The 22,043-nt window shown below is 32.8% G+C and overlaps 2 protein-coding genes across 2 annotated transcripts in view; one reads left to right on the forward strand and one right to left on the reverse strand.

Annotated features, from left to right (window-relative positions):
• Positions 1-1,299: 1,299 nt before the first annotated feature.
• The window catches only part of LOC129804654 (T-box transcription factor TBX6-like), a 117,450-nt gene continuing 96,706 nt past the window's right edge, over positions 1,300-22,043 (forward strand). Inside the window, exons 1-2 of the mRNA XM_055852183.1 lie at positions 1,300-1,611; positions 13,245-13,401. Coding sequence (XP_055708158.1) covers positions 1,530-1,611; positions 13,245-13,401 — 239 coding nt within the window. The 5' untranslated portion in view covers positions 1,300-1,529. The remainder of the gene's footprint in view (positions 1,612-13,244; positions 13,402-22,043) is intronic.
• Positions 19,215-22,043, reverse strand: part of LOC129804644 (uncharacterized) — a 68,290-nt gene continuing 65,461 nt past the window's right edge. Inside the window, exon 3 of the transcript XR_008752010.1 lies at positions 19,215-19,238. The gene's annotated coding sequence lies outside the window, so the exon portion shown is untranslated. The remainder of the gene's footprint in view (positions 19,239-22,043) is intronic.

Here is a 22,043-nt window from a genome sequence, read left to right on the forward strand (position 1 = left end):
TCTTTCAGGATTTTGGATTTTGGATGCCACCGGTTATTGAGAATTGCTTAAATTTGAAATTTCTTAAAAAACTGTCTTGCTCATCAATACTAAAGTGGGATAAATTTAAAATTCTTCTTTGTGGACAAAAAGCTCTCTTGGAATTTCTAAGCAAATTCCAACATCCGAATTTCCGTGGACCCAAGAATCGTAGTGAGAAAGCACGATGATGCGATAACGTGAACATACTTCCAGAGATATCATCTTAGAATGTGATTGAATTTCTTAGTGGTGTTTCTAAGATGCTGCCCGCTGAGTCCATGGGTCATATCCTACGCCTGCGTAGAAATTTTTTTGAAGGGGTACAGTTGAGTGACTTCCTTTCATTGATTTCAGGTGTCAACCTGAGAAGATGTATGAAGTATGAAATTACCTTTTGTGTTTGCGGCATCGCAGCAAAAGTGACATGGAATCGCGGCATTCAATTAAGCATCGTGTCACATTATTAACAGATCAACGGCTATTTGGCCATCCTGGCGCGCATGGCGTGCAATTCTGCTACGGACGCGCTATTCTTGCGCCATTGCTTAGGTACTGTGGCCAGGAGGCGTGGCTGCCGGTGTTGGGTATCAGCCAATGGCTGATGGTGCCTGGACTGGGAGTGTGGTGAGGCAGAGGCGACAAGTCCCCTGGAATGGTGTGGGAAAAGTGCGCAACATCACACCGTTTGGTGTGGCTTCTCGGCAGCGGCGCGCCATTCAAATCACAACGGCCACCGCCAAGTTGGAACGGAGTGGCAGGCCTCCAGCCAATCTTCAAGCCGCCTCTTTTGCCAGTTGTTGGACGACTGTTGAGTGCAATGGACGTGACAAGTTTGCTTTAAGAGTTATCCGTCGTGTTAAGGGACAAAGCAGTACAGAAACATAATCGTTCCTTCTCGACTTCACCCCCTACTAGTGTCAATATCCTAAAAGAGGACCTACTACTCCCTCCGCGGATTTAGTGCATAAAACCCATGGACACGCAGCCCAGTGTAAAATCATTTTATGACCAAGAGTAGTGTCGTGTTGGAAAAATTGATTTTTTGCGCAATTATGTATACAACCGGAGATACATATAGCTAAGGTTTTGAGGCATGAGTGAAATAGTATCCCCCATCCTATGACTTTTCTGGCCTAATAGCACCTCTAATTAATTGATTGGACAGGCAAAATACAGCCTTTTAGACTTGTCGCACTCATTATTCATTGAAGTGTTCAACGGAGTGAATTCAGCGATATCATAAAAGGCCTTTTTATCCATGTTATACACTGCCACAGTGTCTTAACCATTTTAATCCGCTATCGAACATGAGGATTATGCATTAGGCCGATACAGTGACTTCCAGACAGATTGCAATAAGAAAAATCAGTGAATGTAATTCAACACGAATTCAGCGTCAACTGAAACTGTGAAAAGTGTGCCTTGTGATTTAGTCTGACAAGACAGGATTTATTGTTTTTTTTTAAATATTTTTTTGAGATTGAAAAGTGCATTTGGATTTTGTAAAAATGGGAGAATTAGCGGAATATAGAATGCATCAGCACATAGCGCAGGAGATCTATCGACAACAAATCCTTCAGAGATTACCGGGTGAGTTCTGATTTAACTTTTTCTTTTGCGCTGGTAGTATTCTGCAGGCCTCTGACTGGAGGTTCGCTCAATTCCCGAAGGTCTCGAAATCCTAAATAATTAAGCAATGTTAGTGGTTTTTCAAAATCTAATAGATCATTTGCCTTTAATATCCAATCTTAAGTCGTAATTTTTCCAAAAATATTGTCTAATAAGAACTTGGAGAGGTCAGCCCATTTGCCTAACCTTAGGTCTTTAATCCGTATTACGGAAATTAAATCTTTAAGAATATTATGAAAAATCAGTAGCCTTTTATATTGTTTAGAAATAAGACGTCTTCGGGAACGTGATATTAGAAATCAGTAGAATAAAAAAATAATTAGTCAAGCTGCATACCAAACTAAACGAAAAAAGGGTAATGCAGGCCTTAAGGCTACAGGTTTAGCCTAGTTCCGCAAGGTTCTAAATTTTCAATGATAATTAAAATGGTTCTTAGTAAACAATCCTAAAGAACGTTTTTTCCAAAAATTGCCCTCGGTTACAGCAGTTAGACCATGCAGATAAACCAAAGGTCTGCGAGCATATAAGCCTTAGTAAGGTAAAGTATCCTCACTCGACCGGGTTCCTCGATTCGACCGGTGGGTCAATTTTTGAATGTTTGATGGTCAATTTCTTTGAATTTGTCACTGATTCGTATTATTTATGGAATAACTGACCTATTAATGTTAGATAATACGCAAAATATTATAGGAAATATAAATAAATTGAATAAATAAATCTACCGGTCGAGCAAGGGCACTTTACCTTACGTAATATTTTCCTCGTACTTTATTTTTCTGAAATTTTATTCAAGAAAAACCTTTTGGATGTTGAGAATCGGTGGAAACAATTTCCTGCAAGGTGATTCAGGGGATGTATCACGTTGATCTTAATTTATTTATCGTTTATATTTTTACCGATTAACCGAAGCGAATAAAGCCTTATACCGTTGTTGTTTTTTTGCAATTCTTCTAAAACAAATTAAAAATTATCAACTTTTCACTGCATTTCCTTAGATATTAAATGCAAATAATTTTTATTCTTTTATTTATTTATTTCAAATGTGAAGTCTGCCGCCGACTTACCATTACCGATCTCACCAGGTAAACGGCAGAAACCCTGGTTCAATAGACTTTATGATGCAATTCATATAATCGCGCTAAGCTGGTAATCACAGTTTTTAGCACAAGAAATATCAATACGAAAGAAATATCATGACATTCTAATAAACTGTTTAGGAATTCTGTGTCTCGGCTAAATCGTACAATTACTACGCGTACCGATTTTTACTATTTCTGTTTATAACTTGACATACTATTCATGATATTTGAAATATCGGAAATAAGCATGTTAAATACTTGAGAATATTTTTAGTAACAGCTACAAATATGTGTGATTTATATAAAACAGATTTATCAGACAAATAGTAAAAGAGTAAGCCAAGACTCATACCGGTTTTTTGTAAAATTTCACGATAATGAATTAAATTGAATTGAATAAGTTTAGTAAACAATAATAACGCCACATAATTAAAATTTCTAAATAAAATGAGGTTTTTCTTTATATTTCTGTGAAGTTTTAATAAGTTTTATGGTGTGAATCTCAGCTAAACTTGATAATTTTAGTGAATTATAAAATAATAAAATAACGAGAGAGAGTATTATAAAAATATGATATTTTTGATGAAAACTTTTTGAAATTGAAGCCGTATGGATGGCACTCTTAGTCCCAATTCGATTAAGACACAGTAGATAAGTGTTTTATTAAATAATTATTTATTTATTTAGCATTTAAATTTGGATGGATATTTGATTTCTAATATAAATCCAACTGAAATCTTTTAATTTTTTAAATTGTAGCACAGGATAATGTTTTATTTTAGTTTAAAATTTTTATAGAATATATACATCTGATATAAAAGAATAATTAGAATTTCCGTGAGATATTTCATCAGAGAAGAAAAATAAAACTACAATAAAATTCAAAAGAATGAACAGTTTTTCCTTTGATTTATCATACCGCGTATGATTCATTTAAATAAAGAAAGAGTAGTATTGTTGTTCGAGTTATTTGTGTAAACAAAAGCACTGATAAAATTGTTTTAAAGTTGGCTTTATTGTGTTGTATTCAAATAATATATCATTAACTATTTAAGTTTATTATTAAGTGAAATTAATGGTATTTCATGCAAAATATAAATCAATTTAAACTTAAAATTATTATTGAACTTTATTGTATTATAAGGAGGCTATTTGATAAGTTGAGATTCTTTATCACTTTTTATGACATTTTTGTAAGCATACCTATTACAAATATCGAATTAAGTTCTTTGAAGAACCCCTCAATAAGTCTATTCCAAGCTTAATCAAAATTAGGGGGAACTGGGGCGCCTTTTTAATATGGCTTTGTCTTATTTTTAAATTTATCTGGATCTCATCATAATACAGTTTAACTCCACAAACCAATTTTAAAATGCAAATATTCTATTTAGAAATATTCCTACCAAAGGGAAAATTAAAAATTATAAATACGAATCATCTTCCAATTTAAATATTTTTTTAATCTTAAATCATTTCTAATGAATTTTGAGTTATTTATTTACCAAAATATTTTATTGACTAAAATGCTAATTTGCCGAATTAAAGTATTTTTTTTATTGATATCACTTACAAGAAAAGAAAACCGTTAACAGTTGCATGCTTTTTAATTCAATTCAAAGAATTCAGAGTCAATTACTATTTAGCTTGACGATCACCGAGCGATAAGGCTGTTTTGCAATTGAGTTATCTGTATTGAAATGTGAAATATGAGACAATTTGCAGCAGTGTAATCCGACCCAAGATGAATTTCTTTCTTCAAACAATTATGGGACAATTCAAGTGACCATAACTTCTGCAATCATCTTTTTTTACAATTCAACTTATGTCTGTGAAAAGTCTTTAACTTTCCGAGCACATTCACCACAATTCACCTCTTTTGAATTTCTTTTTTTACAAAAAAAACAAACGATACATACGGAAGATGTTAAAGAGACAACCAATAAAACACCCAACTGTAGCATCTTCAAGTAAATGTAATGATCTTGCGTGATAGGGAAGAAAAGTTGAAGTAAATAAGGAAGATGGAAAAATTGCTGGTTTAATGTAGTTCATGAAACTCTTATTTAAAGTAATGGCTGGACCACCAAGATGAGGTGTAATGAATATCCATTGTTGATTCTCACAATTATCTACAAATGGCTTTTGTTGGTGCTTCACGGTCTTAGCGTTCTATTCCCTGGTCTTTGGACAAATAAAAATATTCCAGACGATTATTATTTATGTGCACAGAGACACGAGTTCTATCCACCTGCTTCCTCTCACTCTCTAAGCCACCTTTTTTCCATCCATTCACACCATCGAATTCTCAATTGATTCTAAATATGGAAACTTTTCTCTCGGACTGACCATTCACTTCCTCCTTGGTTTTTCGGATCAGCACCATTTTCACGAAGGGCCCCGAGAAAAGCCATAGAACCGTCTCCACAAACAATGACTACGTTTATATGCTAAATAATCTTGGATTAAGTGTTCCAGGATTCAATTATAATCCGACGTTTTTACAGTGGCAGGGTGCAAGTCGAATTTTGGATGAAATTGAATAAAATTTATTTAAACTGCCAAACTTTTAATTTAAACTTTTGGGCACAGTCTTCTTCGTCATGTTGCGCTGACAATTGTTCTCAATTCTTAATCCTCAAGATTGGAGTCTAAATATTCTATTAGGTTCCATTATTTTTAATATAAAGCTGATGACATTTCTACAATTTTAAGTTATTATCCTGAATAGGTCATGAAAAATTAGAAAAAGTCAAGAATTTTGTGTTATTACAATATTTTAGCTTATAGAAATTATTCTAGTGATTAGAAAATAATTGAATAATTCGGTATTATGAAATAAATACCAAATCGTGAGAATTTGCGAACTTTTTGTTCAATATTAATTGTATTTAAATACAGAGAATCGTTAATCAGAACAAGTGACATTCAAACCATTCAGTCTTCTCCGGAGAGGAGCCATGAAAAAATTCCTTCCTCCACCCAAGATCGAACTGGAGACCTCTCGTTAACTAGACGTATGCTCTATCAAATAAATATCTAATCAATTATAACAAGAAGCTTGAACATCTTCTGACTACTTCACAAAATTTCACTTCAAAATACGCTTCTTGAAAACCAATTACTTATTTCAGTAAATTCATTCGAAATAATTAAAATATTTGAGATTAATTACTGCTAAGGTCACTCAATCAAAAAAAAAATATATAAAGATATATAGTTGACAATATGTTTTTTTAACAATTTAAATACTGAATTTAGAACATTTGCGGCAAGTAGAAAAAATAAGGATTCAGAATATTTATTTCAAATTTTGATCGCATTTCGTTTAATAATTTTCTTTATTATTTTAAAATATACCTCGAAATAATCTAGCATATAAACCTAGCTAATAGTTTAGTTAGTTGAAATTATTCAATTAAAAGATTAAAAATAAGCTTTTGACGATATAGTTTTCTATTCGGCCTGAAAGCCAAGTTAAAGAAGAGTGACGAGACATAAAAGCAGTTAACAGAGATTTATAACAATTGCGGCGGTATAAGGTAATGTGCCCTCAAGTTGACCGGTTCCTCAATTCGACCGATAGAGTTATTTATTCAATTTATTTATATTTGCACTAATATTTGGCATACGATCTAACATTAATTGGTCAATTATTCCATAAATAAATACGAATCAGTGACAATTTTATAGAAAATCACCATCAAACATTCAAATATTGACCACCGGTCGAGTCGAGCAACCGGTCGACTCGGGGGCACTTTACTTTATCTTAACAATGTTGATCTGATTTCGTCCAATATTATTCCTTATTTGGAAATAAATCATATAATAATCTAGCATATAAACATAGCTAATAATTCTTTTATGTTGAATTACCCAATTAAAAGAATCGAAAGAAGTACTTAATAATATAGCGTTCTCAGTAGCTCGGTAGAATTGAGAACAGTTTGGGAGAATAGAATAAATTGGAATTCAGGATATTTATTTTAAGTCCTTTTTGATCAAATTTTGTCAACAAGAGGTAGACGGAAACAGTTAACCTTCTTGAAACTTTCTGTCGTCATTATTCTGTTATATTCTATTGAACCGAAAGTCTCCTGGATTTCGTGTAATTGTTATTCATTATTTTGAAATAAGTCACGAATTAATCTAGCATTTAAACATATCCAACCGTTCTGTTACACTAAACTACCTAATTAAGTAACAAATGTAGTATTTGAATTTAATGGTTGCAGTCCACTTCTGTGGGCGTGGGTTCGAATCCCACTTCTGAAATATAGAAGCCATGCTAGGCTCTCACTTGCCGGAACAATCTGAGGGGTAGCCCGTTTCGCCCGTGACTATACTCCAGGTCAGACATCCCGCCTGACCAATATTCTTCACCCTCAAGTTCAGCCCAGCAGAAGCGAACTTCTCCGTCAACGGCTCAAGCTTCTTTGAGCATCTCTCTTTCTCTCCCCCTCACCACGGGCAAACAGTCCTGCCGATACAAGCGACCTCCCACGCTCGTATCCAACAGCTTCTCCAGATTAAACAGCGACCAATAAATTCAAACACTACACAATGTATAAGAAGGACTTGACAATATGACGTACAAAGCAGTTTAAACACTAAGTTGAAAAAAAAATTCTAGGGGATTGAGAACAGTTGCGGTAGATTAACAACAATTACGGCGTATAGGAGAAATCAGTATTGAGAATATTCTTTTCTAATCTCAAATTTTGTTCAAATTTCGTCTAAATAATATTCCTTATTTTGCAGTAAATCCCGTATTAATCCAGCATATAAACATAGCCAATAGTCCTGCTTTCATTCAATATTTTAAATCAAATATCAGGAAACAAAATGGCTGTTGAACTAAAACTTTTAGAAGTGTTTCAAGAGGAATTTCAAAAGCTTGAAAGAACTTTTAGGATCACATTCTCTTTGAACTTCCAGAGTCTTAAAAAAATTATAAGAAATTGCTTCCAAAAATTATAAATCTATAATATATTTTATTTAGTTTACTATGCAAGAATATTTAGGGGAGACCGGAGCAGAATTAGTCAATAAATGATTATTTTTCATTATTATTTTTAATTATAATTTGTATTAATATGTTTGTATCGTGATGACAAATACTTCAATAAATAGAAAGAGAAGTGTAATTTTGGAATAAATAGTGGTTTCTTTAATATTCCTTCCAAGACAAGCTATAACATCCCATTGTCTAATACAATGCGTGGCTAATTCTGCCCCGGTCTCTCCTAATAGCTAATTTTTGAGAATATCGCACGATTTTTCCCTTTTTTATCCTTTCCTTTTTATTAAAGATTGTGAGAAATTTTAAAGCTGTTCCACTCAAATTAAACCTGGGATTGTAGTTGTGCCCCTGTATTATAGAATGAGCGATGTAGAGAAGAAAATACTACTTGGGAGATGAATAAATAATCCCAAAATGTCTGCTGGATAATTCGAAAAAAAATTATAATTTTTCAGACACAATTTCCGCATAGTTAGCAATCAATTTTCAACTCAAATCGAGAGGAAAAACTTCAATTATAAAGTCTTTTTTTTATCCTCAAGAAAGCATTGGCAAAAATATGCGGAGTATCGAACACTATATTAATATCTGACTGACAATATCATTTTAGTACCAACAATATTGATTAAATAAATGTTGGTGAATACCCCAATGAAGATTAAACATTCATATCGCATTCTTGGAATTGCTCATTTTTGCTGGGGAAAATTATTAATGATGCAGATTATTTAATATTTATTCTCATACATTTCTCAATATGTTTTACCATTTATTCTGCGCCTGTCCCCATCGTCTCTGTAAAATATTTATCATCACAATTGCTTGTACTAAGCAAACTCCTCCAATTGGACAAGAGAGTGTGACAAAATGTTCTGGCTAGAGGGTTGAGGAGGAAATTGAATTAATACCTTTAAAGTGTAGTTGTTTTCTATTGCTGTGTCAACATCTACCTGAAAGGTGTTTATGAAATATCACAAATTGATTGGAATTTAATTAGAATGGTAATGGTTTGCACTCTCAGGATCTACCTGAAGGCATATTTGCTTTAAAAGTAATTTTGTGCTCTAAACATCACTTAGGAGAGAAGGCATCTTGTTGCCATTTTCATTTTGCACAAGTGGATTTTCTTCACGATAAATTGATACAATATTTAAATACAATATTTAATTTCGAAATTATTTTATGCATTTGATTAAAATTAATTGAAAATAATACATAAAAAATTGCATATACAATTTTAGGTATTTTTTTATTCCATTAGTTCATATAGATTTGATCTATATTTAAATTTTCTTGTCTATAAATAAAAGAAATTTTAAAAGATTTTTTAACGATACGCCTATCTCACGTGTATATTCTAATTCTGGATTAAATTACAAACCGGAAATAAGCAAATAAAAAATTATGAAGAATGATCAATTCTGAGATTATTAGATCAATCTTGTCTCAATGAGTTAATCAACTTATTCACATTTTTTTTAAATCCTATTTCTGCATTATAAAAGCTTTATGATTAATTGTTTAAGAAACAAATTGTTAACTTGATTATTTAGCTTTTTTCGAGATATGTTAACAAGAACTATTAAAAATAATGGCAGATGTAAACATGAATACATTAAAAGCTTTTCTTTAATTTCACTTAAATGATTAATTTTAATTATTTTGAGAAACTAGGTTTATTTTAAACAATACTATAAGAAACATGAAATACTTTCTACAGAAAATAGAATCTTTGAAGCTAATTTTTGTTATTTTAGTACTTTCTTCATTTTGAAAAAAAACTTGTATTATTCCAAAAAATGTGTACAACTTGTTCGAATCGAAGAAAGTATTAATTAGAATCATATTTAATTGCATAGAAAAATAGTGAATTAGTTTAAAAACCATCCGAATAAAAAGAAATTAAAAAAGAATAAATAAAAATATGAAAGCTTGCTGACATTTATTTTCCGATAAATTATTATCGAAAATTATAATATTTTGTAAAGTTTTCAGTAATAGAAGACAATTTATTAATTGAGTTGGAGAGGTACTCAAAGAGAAATTTTTAATAAAGATACTTGCATGCCGGGATTTTTTAAAAAAGAAAATATTCTGTGGCAGTTTTATAAAAGAAATATTTTTCAAGTTCTAAATCATTTAAAATCTTAACTGCCAAACGTCGTAAATTCAACATTGTCCAATAGGGCTTAAAAGCATCAAAAGTTTAACTAATTTGAAAAAGCAATAGTAGTCAAATTAAATCTTAAATATACTCAGGCTGATCCTTAAAAATTTTTAACGTTCAATTTAGCGATAGGATTAGCCCAAATTGTCATACAAAACATGCTTATGTCCTAGACACACTTACGATTTAAGCTGAAGGACGCTTAACGTAATTATTATAATCAAAATAATGAGCAGACTACATTTCCATCAGTTTCTGACTAATCTGTCTCTCAGCTTAAGCCGAGAAACGACTTAGTTAATGGGAAACTGGATTGGAATTTATTCTAATCATTATTTTTATTATAATTACGTTAAGCCATCCCTCGTCTTAAGTCATAAGTGTATCTAGCACACGCCCCTGGCAAGTTGCCTGAAATTTGAAGCGATTTCTCATACTTTGATTTAAATTTATATGGGATTTTTTTTGAACTCGCAACCGTTACACTAAATAACAAAAAAGTGAGAAGTTTTCCGTATTATAAGATACCTTTCCGTGTATGGAGGGATAAATATACTAAATTTTTGTTTAAATAAATTTTTTTCTCAGAGCACTGTGAGCTGAGTCCGAGATCAATTTAGGAATTGGCTTCAAATAGCTCTATATAAAAATATTAACTAGCCACATGCTTGGTCTAGCACATTAGGGCTCAAATACTCAGGCTGATCATAGAGAATATTTATACTATAAAATTTAGCAGTTAAAGATTTATTTCAAACTGTCATACACTAAAGGCTTAAGATCTTTGATTAGAGGTCCATTGCGTGAATTTTCTTTATCTAATTCTTTGCTGTCTAATTTTGCAGGCTGAGTATTCTCAAGGATCAGCCTGAGTCTATTTGGACCTTTATACGGGATTCAGATTTAAGGCTTAGCCTTATGGCTTAACTGCTGTAATTCCTTAATAAACAATATTTTTGAGAAAATTTTTACTTAGTATTGAATTTTCATAGTATTTGTGTAACCTTATCTTGAAAAATCATTGCGATTGCTTGTTTGTATAAAATCCAAACTTTTGGGAACTGGACTAAACCTAAAGTTTAAAGACCACTTTACAGTCATACATTAGAATTTCCTTCCATATATTCTTTTACCTAATTCTTTACCGCTAAATTTCATGGGCTGTATATTATTAAGGACAAGCTTATTTGGAACTTAAGACTGAGATTGAATATTTATTTATAGTGGTTTACTATCAAGGTATTGTACTAATGTCACGTATTTATTGTCTGTCATTTATATATTATCATTATTTATTATCATCTCTTCTGAAAATGAGAGCAGTTGTCTATTCTATTTACTGATTTCTGGGTGTCCTGACCTGGGGTAGGGTATTTATCGTGTCTTCTGGTTAGGAGGAGGATAGGTTCGGTTAAGGTCTGAAAACTCATAGTGGTTAAAGTTCAAGGAATTACCTCTATTGGTCACTTTTCATCAAGGAGTAACTCATAAGCCATCAGAGTTCGTCAGAGTGGCTTGAGTTCTCAGATTCCTGAAATAATAATGTGTTCCCCAAGATCCCTGAAAATATCTATCGGTTCGCTGGGTTCCCTGAAAATCTACAGGCTTCCCCGGTACTCCAAGTTCCCCGAGAGTTTCCTGAAAAAAATGTGTGGATCCTTTGGGTACTATAAAAATATATATATGAGTTTCCCGGGTTCCCTGGTCATATTGACTCGAGTTTTCCAAAATCAGTTACCCGGATAATTTAAAAGCAATTAGAGTGGCATGAATTCCTTGTTCCCTGAAAAAATATATGGGTTCCCCATGAGTTCCCTGGAAAAAATGTATGGATTTTCCGGTTTCTCCCAGTTACCCGTGAGCTCCCTGAGAAAACGATTAGGGTAAAGTGGTACAAGTTGGACAGGTTTTTTCTTGATATATTTAGTACTTCATTTTTATTTGTATATTTTTAATGCTTTAGTTTTATAATTTGGTTCCTTGTGCTTAAAAAACAAATTTTTTACTGTAGGGCGAAGTGGGGCACTTATAAAAGTGGGGCACCTTTGAAATTGGGATTTTTCACCTATATTTAAATGGAAGTGATCCATGTCGTAATGTAATTTAGCTTCTCAATCTGTTTGTGCAGCTAAATTATATGGCGATAAGGCTCAACTTTATTTAAAAATAGGTGAAAAATCCCAATTTCAAAGGTACCCCACTTTAAAGGTGCCACACTTCCCCCTATTTATCAAGAAAAAAGCCATGTCCAACTTGTACCGGCGAATTGTCCAACTTGTAACACTATGTCCAACTTGTATCACTTTACCCTAGCTTAGGTTCTCTTGTTCTCTAAAAAAAAATGTATAAGTTCCCTCGGTTCCCCGTGGGTTCTCTACGTCCCCTATGGGTTCTCTGGACAGATTAGTCCGTGTTCTCCGAAATGAGATACCCCTTGCTTTTCGCAAACGGCGTCACTTTATTTAATTCTGTTCCAGGTGTTAGGTGTAATTTTGACGTTGCAATCCGTGATTCTTTTCTTTAAGCTGAATCCTAGAAGCAATTTAATTTTTTCTCATTTTTTATCTCAATTCTAACAGAGATGGCCCTATTTTAAAAAGCATCAGTGAAAAGTTCAAATGATTAGGATATCCCTTAGATTAGATTAGATTACAGTGGGGGCGGTTTCTCGCGGAACTGCTTCACGAAGGCCTCCTTTTGGGCCCATTATGCATCCCCGGTTAAATTAATCCCTAGGAAATACCTTTGCTATAATGATCACAATTAGTCGAGACACATACCATGGAAAAGAACTCTAGTATTTCAATGATTTTAATTTTTTCTCTGAATTTGCGAGCTTTATCTACCTTTCAGAAAAGAAAAATTGTTCGAGTTGATAAGAAGAAAATGGATTTCATTTAGCACTATGATCTGACCTCATTGCAATTTTTTATGGCTATCTGGTATATGTCTCTGCTTACTCTTTTTTGACAGTTGTGTCTGACAGCTTTGAACACTTTGACAAGTGATTTGTGTGTGAAACTTTGAAAAATCTTTTACTTTCAATTTGCAGAAATAGTTATTTACACCCATGAATTTATATAAGTTGTTTTTTTTCTCTAAAAAATAATTTAAATAGGAATATTTGCCCATTATCCATGTACATAACATGGACATGGGTTTGGGTGCACAAAATATCTAATGAGCACTGTAAACCTTCTCAAGTATATGCCATAGTCATTTGAAAGTCTAATTTGCTTATTGAATAATTATCTTGTATAGTAATCGCTTTTTTGTCCAATAACCCCACAAATTTACAAATTTTTTTCTCTGTCACCTCTGTCAGATCCATATCCGACCATGTTGCCGGTCCCACCGCCTTCCAGGCATTTTCTGCCGCCGGCATTCACTCTGACTGGAATCGAGGCAAAGTTGCAGAACTATGAGCTATGGAACAGTTTTGCCCCTCATGGAACCGAAATGATCATCACAAAGAGTGGCAGGTAAGTCAATTTTTAACCCCCAGAATTAGCCCCCCGCCCCCTCAATGAGCGCAAAAGTAAGGCCAAGGAAAAGTTTTGAACGGTCTTTTATGAATTTTTGAGCAATAAATTATCGAAGAATATTTCAGGGTAGACGAAAGTTTGTTATAAGAGTTTATTTTTGATGGGATATAAATTCAAATGAATTACTATTTGGACAGCACTTGCTTTACTTTGGCCCTAATTACAGGGCAGAGGATGGAGGAGGTCGAAGTAATTTTTTTTTAGGGGATGAGGGTAGGTCCTCATGGCTCATGCCCAATTGTTTGCTCAAAATATCAAATTAATGAGAATCACTAACACCTTATTTATTCAGAAAAAAAGGGGTTAAGAATTCATTTGGAAAGCAAAGTCTCTAATTTGGCCATTAGGGTACCACCCTTTCCACGAAAAGCTCTCAGTTGAGCTTTTTTCTCTTCGGTTGAACAAAAAAAGACGAAAAAAGGAAATAATCCTTGAACTTCCGCAGGCCCAAATTTATTCACTGTGAAATATTTCTTTCGGTGTGTATAATGGATGAATTTATTCCGAAAATAGGTATAAGAAAATAGGGAATACCATACTATTTAAATGCGATATCACCACGCAAAAGATAACACCAAAAGCCACAAACACCCCAAAATCGCGCTGTTTATATATTTTCACTTAGGGCGTCTATTTAATCATCCTTTTTTGCCATTTCTGTGATAAAATTCACGAAAAAACCTACGACTAAGAAGGTCAAAAAAATATGAAGAGAAGAAGACAAAAAAAAGTGAAACTGATAAATATATGAAAAGCACTTGATGGTTTATTTGCTTATTGTAAATTCTCTGACATTCTCCTCTTCACCAAGCAAAAAAAAAATCTAATTTTACATGCAAATAGTTTGAGGTTATCTCTCAGAGTTGGGGTTGTAAGAAAAACACTGAAAATATTTCTTATTTATTTTCTCTGCCATGCATTTATTGTTCCGAGGCAAAGTGTATTTGTGGATACGTTGGGTTTTTTCCCTTCCACTTTGGCTCATCTAAACCTTTTTCACTCCCACACGGGATGTCTCTCATGAATGACTGATAAGTGAAGTATTTGGAAAGGAAACAGAATCTTCACCAAGTATTTATTTACATTTTCTTCCCTTTGCCAATTGCCAATGATAATCTTAGAGCCAGTGGTGGGGGACCTTTTCTATTTTGAGTTTGAAGTTATTAACGGTTTTTTTTCCTTTGAAATTGCACTACAAGTTATGGAAAAGACATTACAGCGTAATTAAATTTTAGTACATGTCTGTACTAAATAATGCTTCGAATTGAATTTGTTATTTCTTTGAGAAATTGAGGGAAGTAAATAGCAATGAAATTGGTTGTCCATATATTTAAGAAAAACTTTTATATTTTGTACTAAATCTGAGAAACATTCAGGAAAATGTTCGAATTAGTTTACTTTAGTACTCATAGAATCAAGAATATCCAGGAGCACGGAGAAGCATATCTATTATATATTATAAGATAGACCTCATAGGCTGTTTAAAATGACCTGGTCCATTCTTCCAATAAGAAAATCAAAACTGAACGAAACCCTCGCTACGTTTAAATAATAACCAATTTAGTACAACTGGCAAGAATATATAATATCATATTAGAACTTATGCAAAACAACGAAGGGTAACAAAAGTTGAACAATAAAATCAATTAGAAAGGATCCTCAATGAATTTTGAACACTTTGATTTGAATTTTTATTTTTACGTTAAAAACTTGACGAAGGTTATTACCACTCGTCTCATTTTTAGTTGAAAATTATTTGGATGGCAGTTTAGTAAATTCTGTTGAATTGATTCGACTCCTTGACACTTTTCTAGAGTCTTTTGATTTTAAATCTTACTCAAACTTTCGTTAAATAATTACGTATTTTACTTCAATATTTTAGAAGTACCATCCGATTTTTGTTTTGATAATTTTTCTCAAATTAAAATAGTTTTTGATATCAACGAGAGATAAAATTACCATATTCTCAGATAATCTTGTTATTCAAGCATTTTCAATGCCCAAACTACACTTTCGTTAAGTAAATTTTGTTACAAATTGTCAAAAGTTATCAGTACTAAATAACAGATTCAATATTTTTGCTTACATGGAACATTTTAAACTACAATAATTTTGCAAGAAAGAGTTTCATTAGGTTTTTAACGAAACTTACTTCAATAACAATACTTCGAGTATTTTCTATAAGTTACTTCATCAACAATTCGTAATTGAAAAAAGTTTCGTTAAAACCTTATGGAACTCTCTAGCTACGAAATTATTGTAGTTTGCATTGTCTTATGAGAACAAAAATATTATATCTGTCTAGATATTATTGCTATTTTTTCTAGTACTAGTACTCGGAGTTACTTTTAGTATGTGTACTAGTAGATATTAAGTAATTGCAATTACTGAAATACCACAATTTATTTGCCCGAAAGAATAAATTTAATTCATTTTCAATATTGAAAAAAACTTGCTTAGGAATTGTTTCGTCAGGTTTTAAAGAAAACTTAACGAAATCCAGCGTACCGATATCTATCGACATTTCAGTGTTTACAACCTTGATTTCCTCAATCATGTGAAATACTTAAATATTTAATACAATTTAAGAACAGAAATATCCCTGTTTAAATTGAAAAGTCTCGTAAGGTTTTTAATGAAAGTTTTTGTTCGTATAAATTACCAAAAGATATTGCTTTGTTTGATCACACTCTGCTTTTGTGATTTTGAAAAAAATAATGTTGCTCCAAATCTTTCGTTATATGTTGAACGAAAGTTATAGTACAAAATCTTCGTCTTCTACTTTTCGGTAGGCAAGTTCAAGCACGACTTAAACAAGTTTAATTCTACGTTCTAAAATGTTATTATCATCTCATGTCTCAAAGCCCCTCATTAACCTAAGAGGTTTTATTTAAGAACTTGACGAAGGTATTTACTTAACGAATGTTGCTATAATCTAAATATTTGTTGTCATTGAAGATATCATTCAGTTTGATTATAAGCGAAATAATTATAAATCAACATTTCAACATTTTAGCAAAAACTTCAGACTTAAAGTTTAACAAGAATTAAGTCTTCAGTCTGCGAACCGTATGTGTTGCCTCTTGGTTCGCAGATGTAAAAGTTTAAAGGAAGTGTAACATTAATCAAATTAAACAGTCTTAACTGTTAGGGCACTGCTAGATTATAAATTATGAAATAGAGTTCGTAAACGAAAGGTTTGCAATGGGTGACTTTTAGAATGATTTCTTGGTGATTGCAAAACAAAGTAAAAGGCACCAAAGTCATTTCACGTCTGGTGAATCTCTCTTTCCTCTTACTTGAGCTCCCCAATTGGCATCTTTTTGTGCAATTTTGCAATTTTGCAATTTGTGCAACGTGCAAAAAATCACTTCCTGATGATGACGACTTCATATGCGCGAATGTTCAAATATTTTCTTGTCTCTTTGGGCCATTTGGGCTTTTTTTTTGTCCTGACATTGGTCGTTTGCCTTCATTTTGGCCCTTTTGTGGGGCTAAAACACACAAACAATTTATTCACACACGATACTGTGGGCTCCAATTCTCCACCGTTGTTGGAGGCGACGTGGTGGCCAGAGAATGACCATATCATCGGGCCGCCGGGTCCCAAAGGCAACATCCAATGTGCAAGCAACATGTAAGAGTCATGCTGGAATTAATGTTGGGCCGAAGAAGAGCTGGCAAAAGGGAATGCGGACAAGGCGCCAGCATTGTTTGCACATCTTTCATCCCAGGGAGATTACGATTTATTCCCTGGCGCTTGTTAAAAATTGTGCGAGAGGAAGAGGAGCCCCAATGCGAATGGGATGGCAAAAGAACTGCGCGAGGACGTCATAAAGTGAAATAATATAATTTAAGAAGTCTGGAGATTTTGCTCAATTCTCTCTCTGCCCTCATCTTCTGGTGGCCGGTGCTAGGGATTGTTTAGTTTTTTTTTTGTTGTTGCTGGGATACCTTCAACAAACTCCTCACCAACCCGCCTCCCAATTGTCCTAGCTGTTGCCTTCTATCCGTTTGGGATTCTCATTTGTTCATCGCTTCATTCGCGAGAGGCTTTGGGAATGTATTTATTAGTGCTGGTCCAAACTCGAGAAATTGATTTTTATCGCGAAGGGGAGTTTCCTTTTCGCGAGATGGTCTCTTCCTCTGCATCTCCTTTTCTCAGCCCCAGAGCATGACACTCATCATCAATCTGGCTGGGTTAAGAGACCATGGGTGATAAAGTGCCTCGTGGAGCAGATGTGTGATTCCCAGGTACTTCCTCCATCGTACCTTGTAATCCTCATTCAATCACTGAGAAAAATCGGCTGAAAAATCCGTTGACGGCCGTTTGAATTTGAATTGAATACCTTGACACCCACCCAGCAAGCACATTTAGCAAAAATATGCTAACCGCTCAGCAGTTCTTTAACAAAAAATGTTAACCAAATATATGGAAATGGTAAATACAGTAGAAATACAGTAGACTCTCTCTCAATCGGGCATTTGGGGCAAAATGTCATCCGGTTTATTGATAGATTTGGGCGTCAAAGCCTTTGTAAATTCCACAAAAAGCGCTCAATTATAAAGAATCACTGTAAAATAGAAAGAACTATAGCGAATTTGAGCAAATTAGCTTCATAATTAAATGTGAAAATTGTCAACAAAATTTTTCGCCTGATTGAAAAAGAGCCGATTGAGCGAGAGTCTACTGTACATTTTTTCAGCTGAATTGAAATCGGTTAGCATTTGGTGTTTTCTGGGACAGTAGAGTCTTGCAAATTGCAACGCTTTGGACTTATGATCGACATTTCTCACCTCCCAAATTCGAAGGATATTTTCAGAAATAATGGAATTTATGTACGATTAAATTGTACTTTAAAACAAACGTCCGTACACTGAGAAAAAAACGTGGTTCGATTAACTTTTTTTTCCTTGCAACTTTAACACTTTTTAGGTGTAGAAATATATCAACATTTTTAATGTTAATTTTACACTTTTTAAGGGTAAAATTACCATTAATAAGGGTAACTTAAACCCCTAATACACCTAAAAAGGGTAGTATTTATACTGCAGGGTAAAATAAACATTTCCGGAATGTTATTTTAACTTTTTCGGATTTCTCTCAGTGTAATTTTTCGCAAATCTTAGTCGTGACACATTTACTTTTCATTTTGAAAAATTCGCAAAGTGTTAGGTTTAATTTAATCTAATCCCAAAAATACCAAGTCGTTCTTGTGTGGTAGAATTTATTAATGTAATTTGTAAGGAAATGTCAACTACGAGAGATAAATAAATTGATGTAAAATCTTTGAAATTATAAATGCTGCAATTTCTAACGCCAAAAACATACAAAAATGGTTTTAATTGTGAAATATATTACAAAAAATTGCATATTTTTGAATTAAAGGAAACACTAGCGTGACATATTAAACTATTAAACTTTCTACTAAGAAATTATATAATTTTTGAGGTTAGAAGGAACATAACCTCAAATGTTAGTATAACCTTTTTATAAAATAAGGGAATCAGAACCATTTTATTTAATAAAGTTGTAATACTATGGTGGGAAACACTGAGAAAAAACGGGGGTGCATTTTTCCTCATAACTTTAACACTTTTTAGGTGTAAAAATATATCAACATTTTTTAATGTTAATTTTAAACCTTTTTAAGGGTAAAATTAACATGAAAAAGGGTAACTTTAACCCTAAATAACCTAAAAAGGGTATTATTTACACCGGTTTCAGATCAATACTGCAGGGTAAAATAAACATTTCCGGAATGTTATTTTAACTTTTTAGGATTTCTCTCAGTCAGTGAAAGCAATTCAAACTTTCAAGGGTTATTTCGGCTATATGAGTTTATGTAATGTCTTAATGTAATCATAAGGAATGATGCGGTAATCATAATATTTAATTTAAGTTAAAACCAATTTCAAGAGCTTGTTGTTCGAAAATCAAGAAGTTTTTTCGAAATGTCGATTTTGAAATACCGTTTGTAAAACAAAAGCTCGTCCTCATAAATTCAGAATACCAAAAATTTTGCGATTTGTTGCTTTTGTTCTTATTATTCTTAACAGTTCATTTGTACCTTCTATACACTGAGAGAAATCCGAAAATATTAAAATGACATTCCGGAAATATTAGTTTCACCCTGTATTATTGATCCCAAATCTGTGTAAATATTACCCTTTTTAGGTGTATTTAGGGTTAAAGTTACCCTTTTTCATGTTAATGTTACATTTAAAAAAATGTAAAATTAACATTGAAAAATGTTGATATATTTTTACACCTAAAAAGTGTTAAATTTACGAGGAAAAAAGTTAATCGCACCCACTCTTTTTCTCAGTGTAATTAACTTAAAAAAGAATAGGGAATGTGGAAGCCTTTTATTTTATGGAAAATATAAATATTTTAACCATAATGGCTCCGTTACACCTTTCACTCAATGGGTCAAAGTGGTAGAGCACTCGCTCTGTAATGCAAGTGTCCCCGGTTTGAATCGCCTTTAGGTCACCAGGAATTTTTCTGGCGCTAAAGGTGTTCGAATTTCGAATCGCATTCAGTGAGCTTCACTGCACTTGATCTCACGGGGCATGGGATTGACAACCCCTTCCCAGTGAAAGAAAAATAATAATGGATGTCCCGAACTCCCCTTATGGGAAGGCCTAGTTTCTCTATGGAACGTTACGTTGTGCCACCATTATTATATTATTATATATACACCTTTCAGATCAGGAAAATTTCATGAAATCAAAAATCGAATCCTTTCCTTTATTTTCATATGGCTATCTCATTCTATCCCACTCTTCTTCTTCTTCTTCTTCTTTTGAACATCATAACAAATTTAATTCGCTAAATGGAAATTGGAGTGCAAAAGAATGAGATAGACTTATGCAAAATGTATGAGAAAGAAGGGGATGTGAATTTTGATTTCATGAAATTTTACTAATCCAAAAGATGTGCCGGAGCCGTATAAGAAATTCATCTTCAGAGAAAGTAATGGCTCTAACTTAAAGTAGGAAATACGAATTTTGTAAAGCAAGCATTAAAGTAAGAAAATTGATCATTTTTTATCAGGTTCATCGTGAGATTTTTTCTCAGTGTTTGATACTTATTGTGCCCAGCAATTTACCACAGAAATCCTCCATTAACTTCTTCGACCCACCTGTAAGAATCTGTGTTAAAATTTACACGGGAAATTGTGAAAATTCCCACGTAAGAACACCCACCAGACTGTAAAGTGTAAATTGATAGAAATTTAATTTCTTTCCTGCAAAATTGGATGAAAAGTGTTTTAATAACCGTACAAAAAAGAAAGATGGCACTCTTGGGTGGCATAGCTATTAAACGTGCAAATTAATGCTAATTGGTGATTCCTTGATAGTGTATTGAAAGTTGTGAAAACAGCAAGTGTTTCCTATTTGCTTTTGACACTTCATGTGCCCAAAAAAAAAAACTGCACAAAATATAATAAATTTCCCATTTTGCGTTTTAATTTAATTTTCATGATTTATTGCGCTGTGCACTTTGAAATTAAATTGTTGCTCTTTCACGGTTTCACACTGTTTTTTTTTAATGCCAGATAAATTGAAAATGAAGTTGGAACTGAAGATGGACGTACAATTAAAATTCCTAAAGGAATGAATATTTGTTTAAAACATTTTCTTTTTAATTTGCGATAATTTTTGAATCACGAAGCAGCAAAGGAATTTTTACTATTTCCGAGAAATAAAGAGACGTTATATGGCAGATTCTCACACTTATCAGGAAGACCTGTTAAATTGATTCTCACATGAAAATTGATCTAAATGGAAAATTTAATTTAGAGCAATAAATTCCTCTTTTAAAATGAGCTATTTTATTATTACTTTGACATTGAAAAGCACTCCTGAAACTAATAATTATATTATTGGTTCATTTGCTATAAAAAAAATAGTTATGAACATCAAATTGTTACTATTGCTCGAACTATAAATTATCTCATAACAAGAGCTACAACAATTATATATTTCAATAGAATTAATTGTTTCTTTTAAGCCTCTTTTTTCAAGATTGTAGCAATACTACAAATTTTTTTTTCGCAAAAAATAGATAATAATATAGTGTTTTCACTATTCATTTTAATTGAGAATTTTTCAATTTCTTGAGTAGGGAAAAGTGGCGCACTTTTGAAAATAGGAGTTCTCTTCTTATATTTTAAATGGATCCGGACTTCACCATGATATGATTTAGCTCGACAAGTCAATTTCGGACGCTAAATTGCGTTATGAAAAATCTCAATTCCTTTTAAAAATTGAAGAAAAAAGCCCATTTTCAAAAGTACCCCAATTCAAAGGAGCCCCACTTCTCCCTAAATGTGAAGGGCGATTTATTAAGGACGAAAGATTTCAAAATGGGGGTCAGAAAAATTATTTTTTCTGATTCCTTCGAGTAAAATATAAGTTTAGAAAGGTCTAGGATTTTTTTTTGGAACATCGGTGTCTCTATCGTCCTTAAAGGGTTAATAAAATCAAACGCTTGAAGTCAACGTTTTGTACTAGAATTTTAAATACATCAGGATATAACTACATCTTTTAATGGTATTATTCTAATGGAA

Source organism: Phlebotomus papatasi, chromosome 2 (assembly GCF_024763615.1).
Source record: "Phlebotomus papatasi isolate M1 chromosome 2, Ppap_2.1, whole genome shotgun sequence".
Taxonomy (NCBI): domain Eukaryota; kingdom Metazoa; phylum Arthropoda; class Insecta; order Diptera; family Psychodidae; genus Phlebotomus; species Phlebotomus papatasi.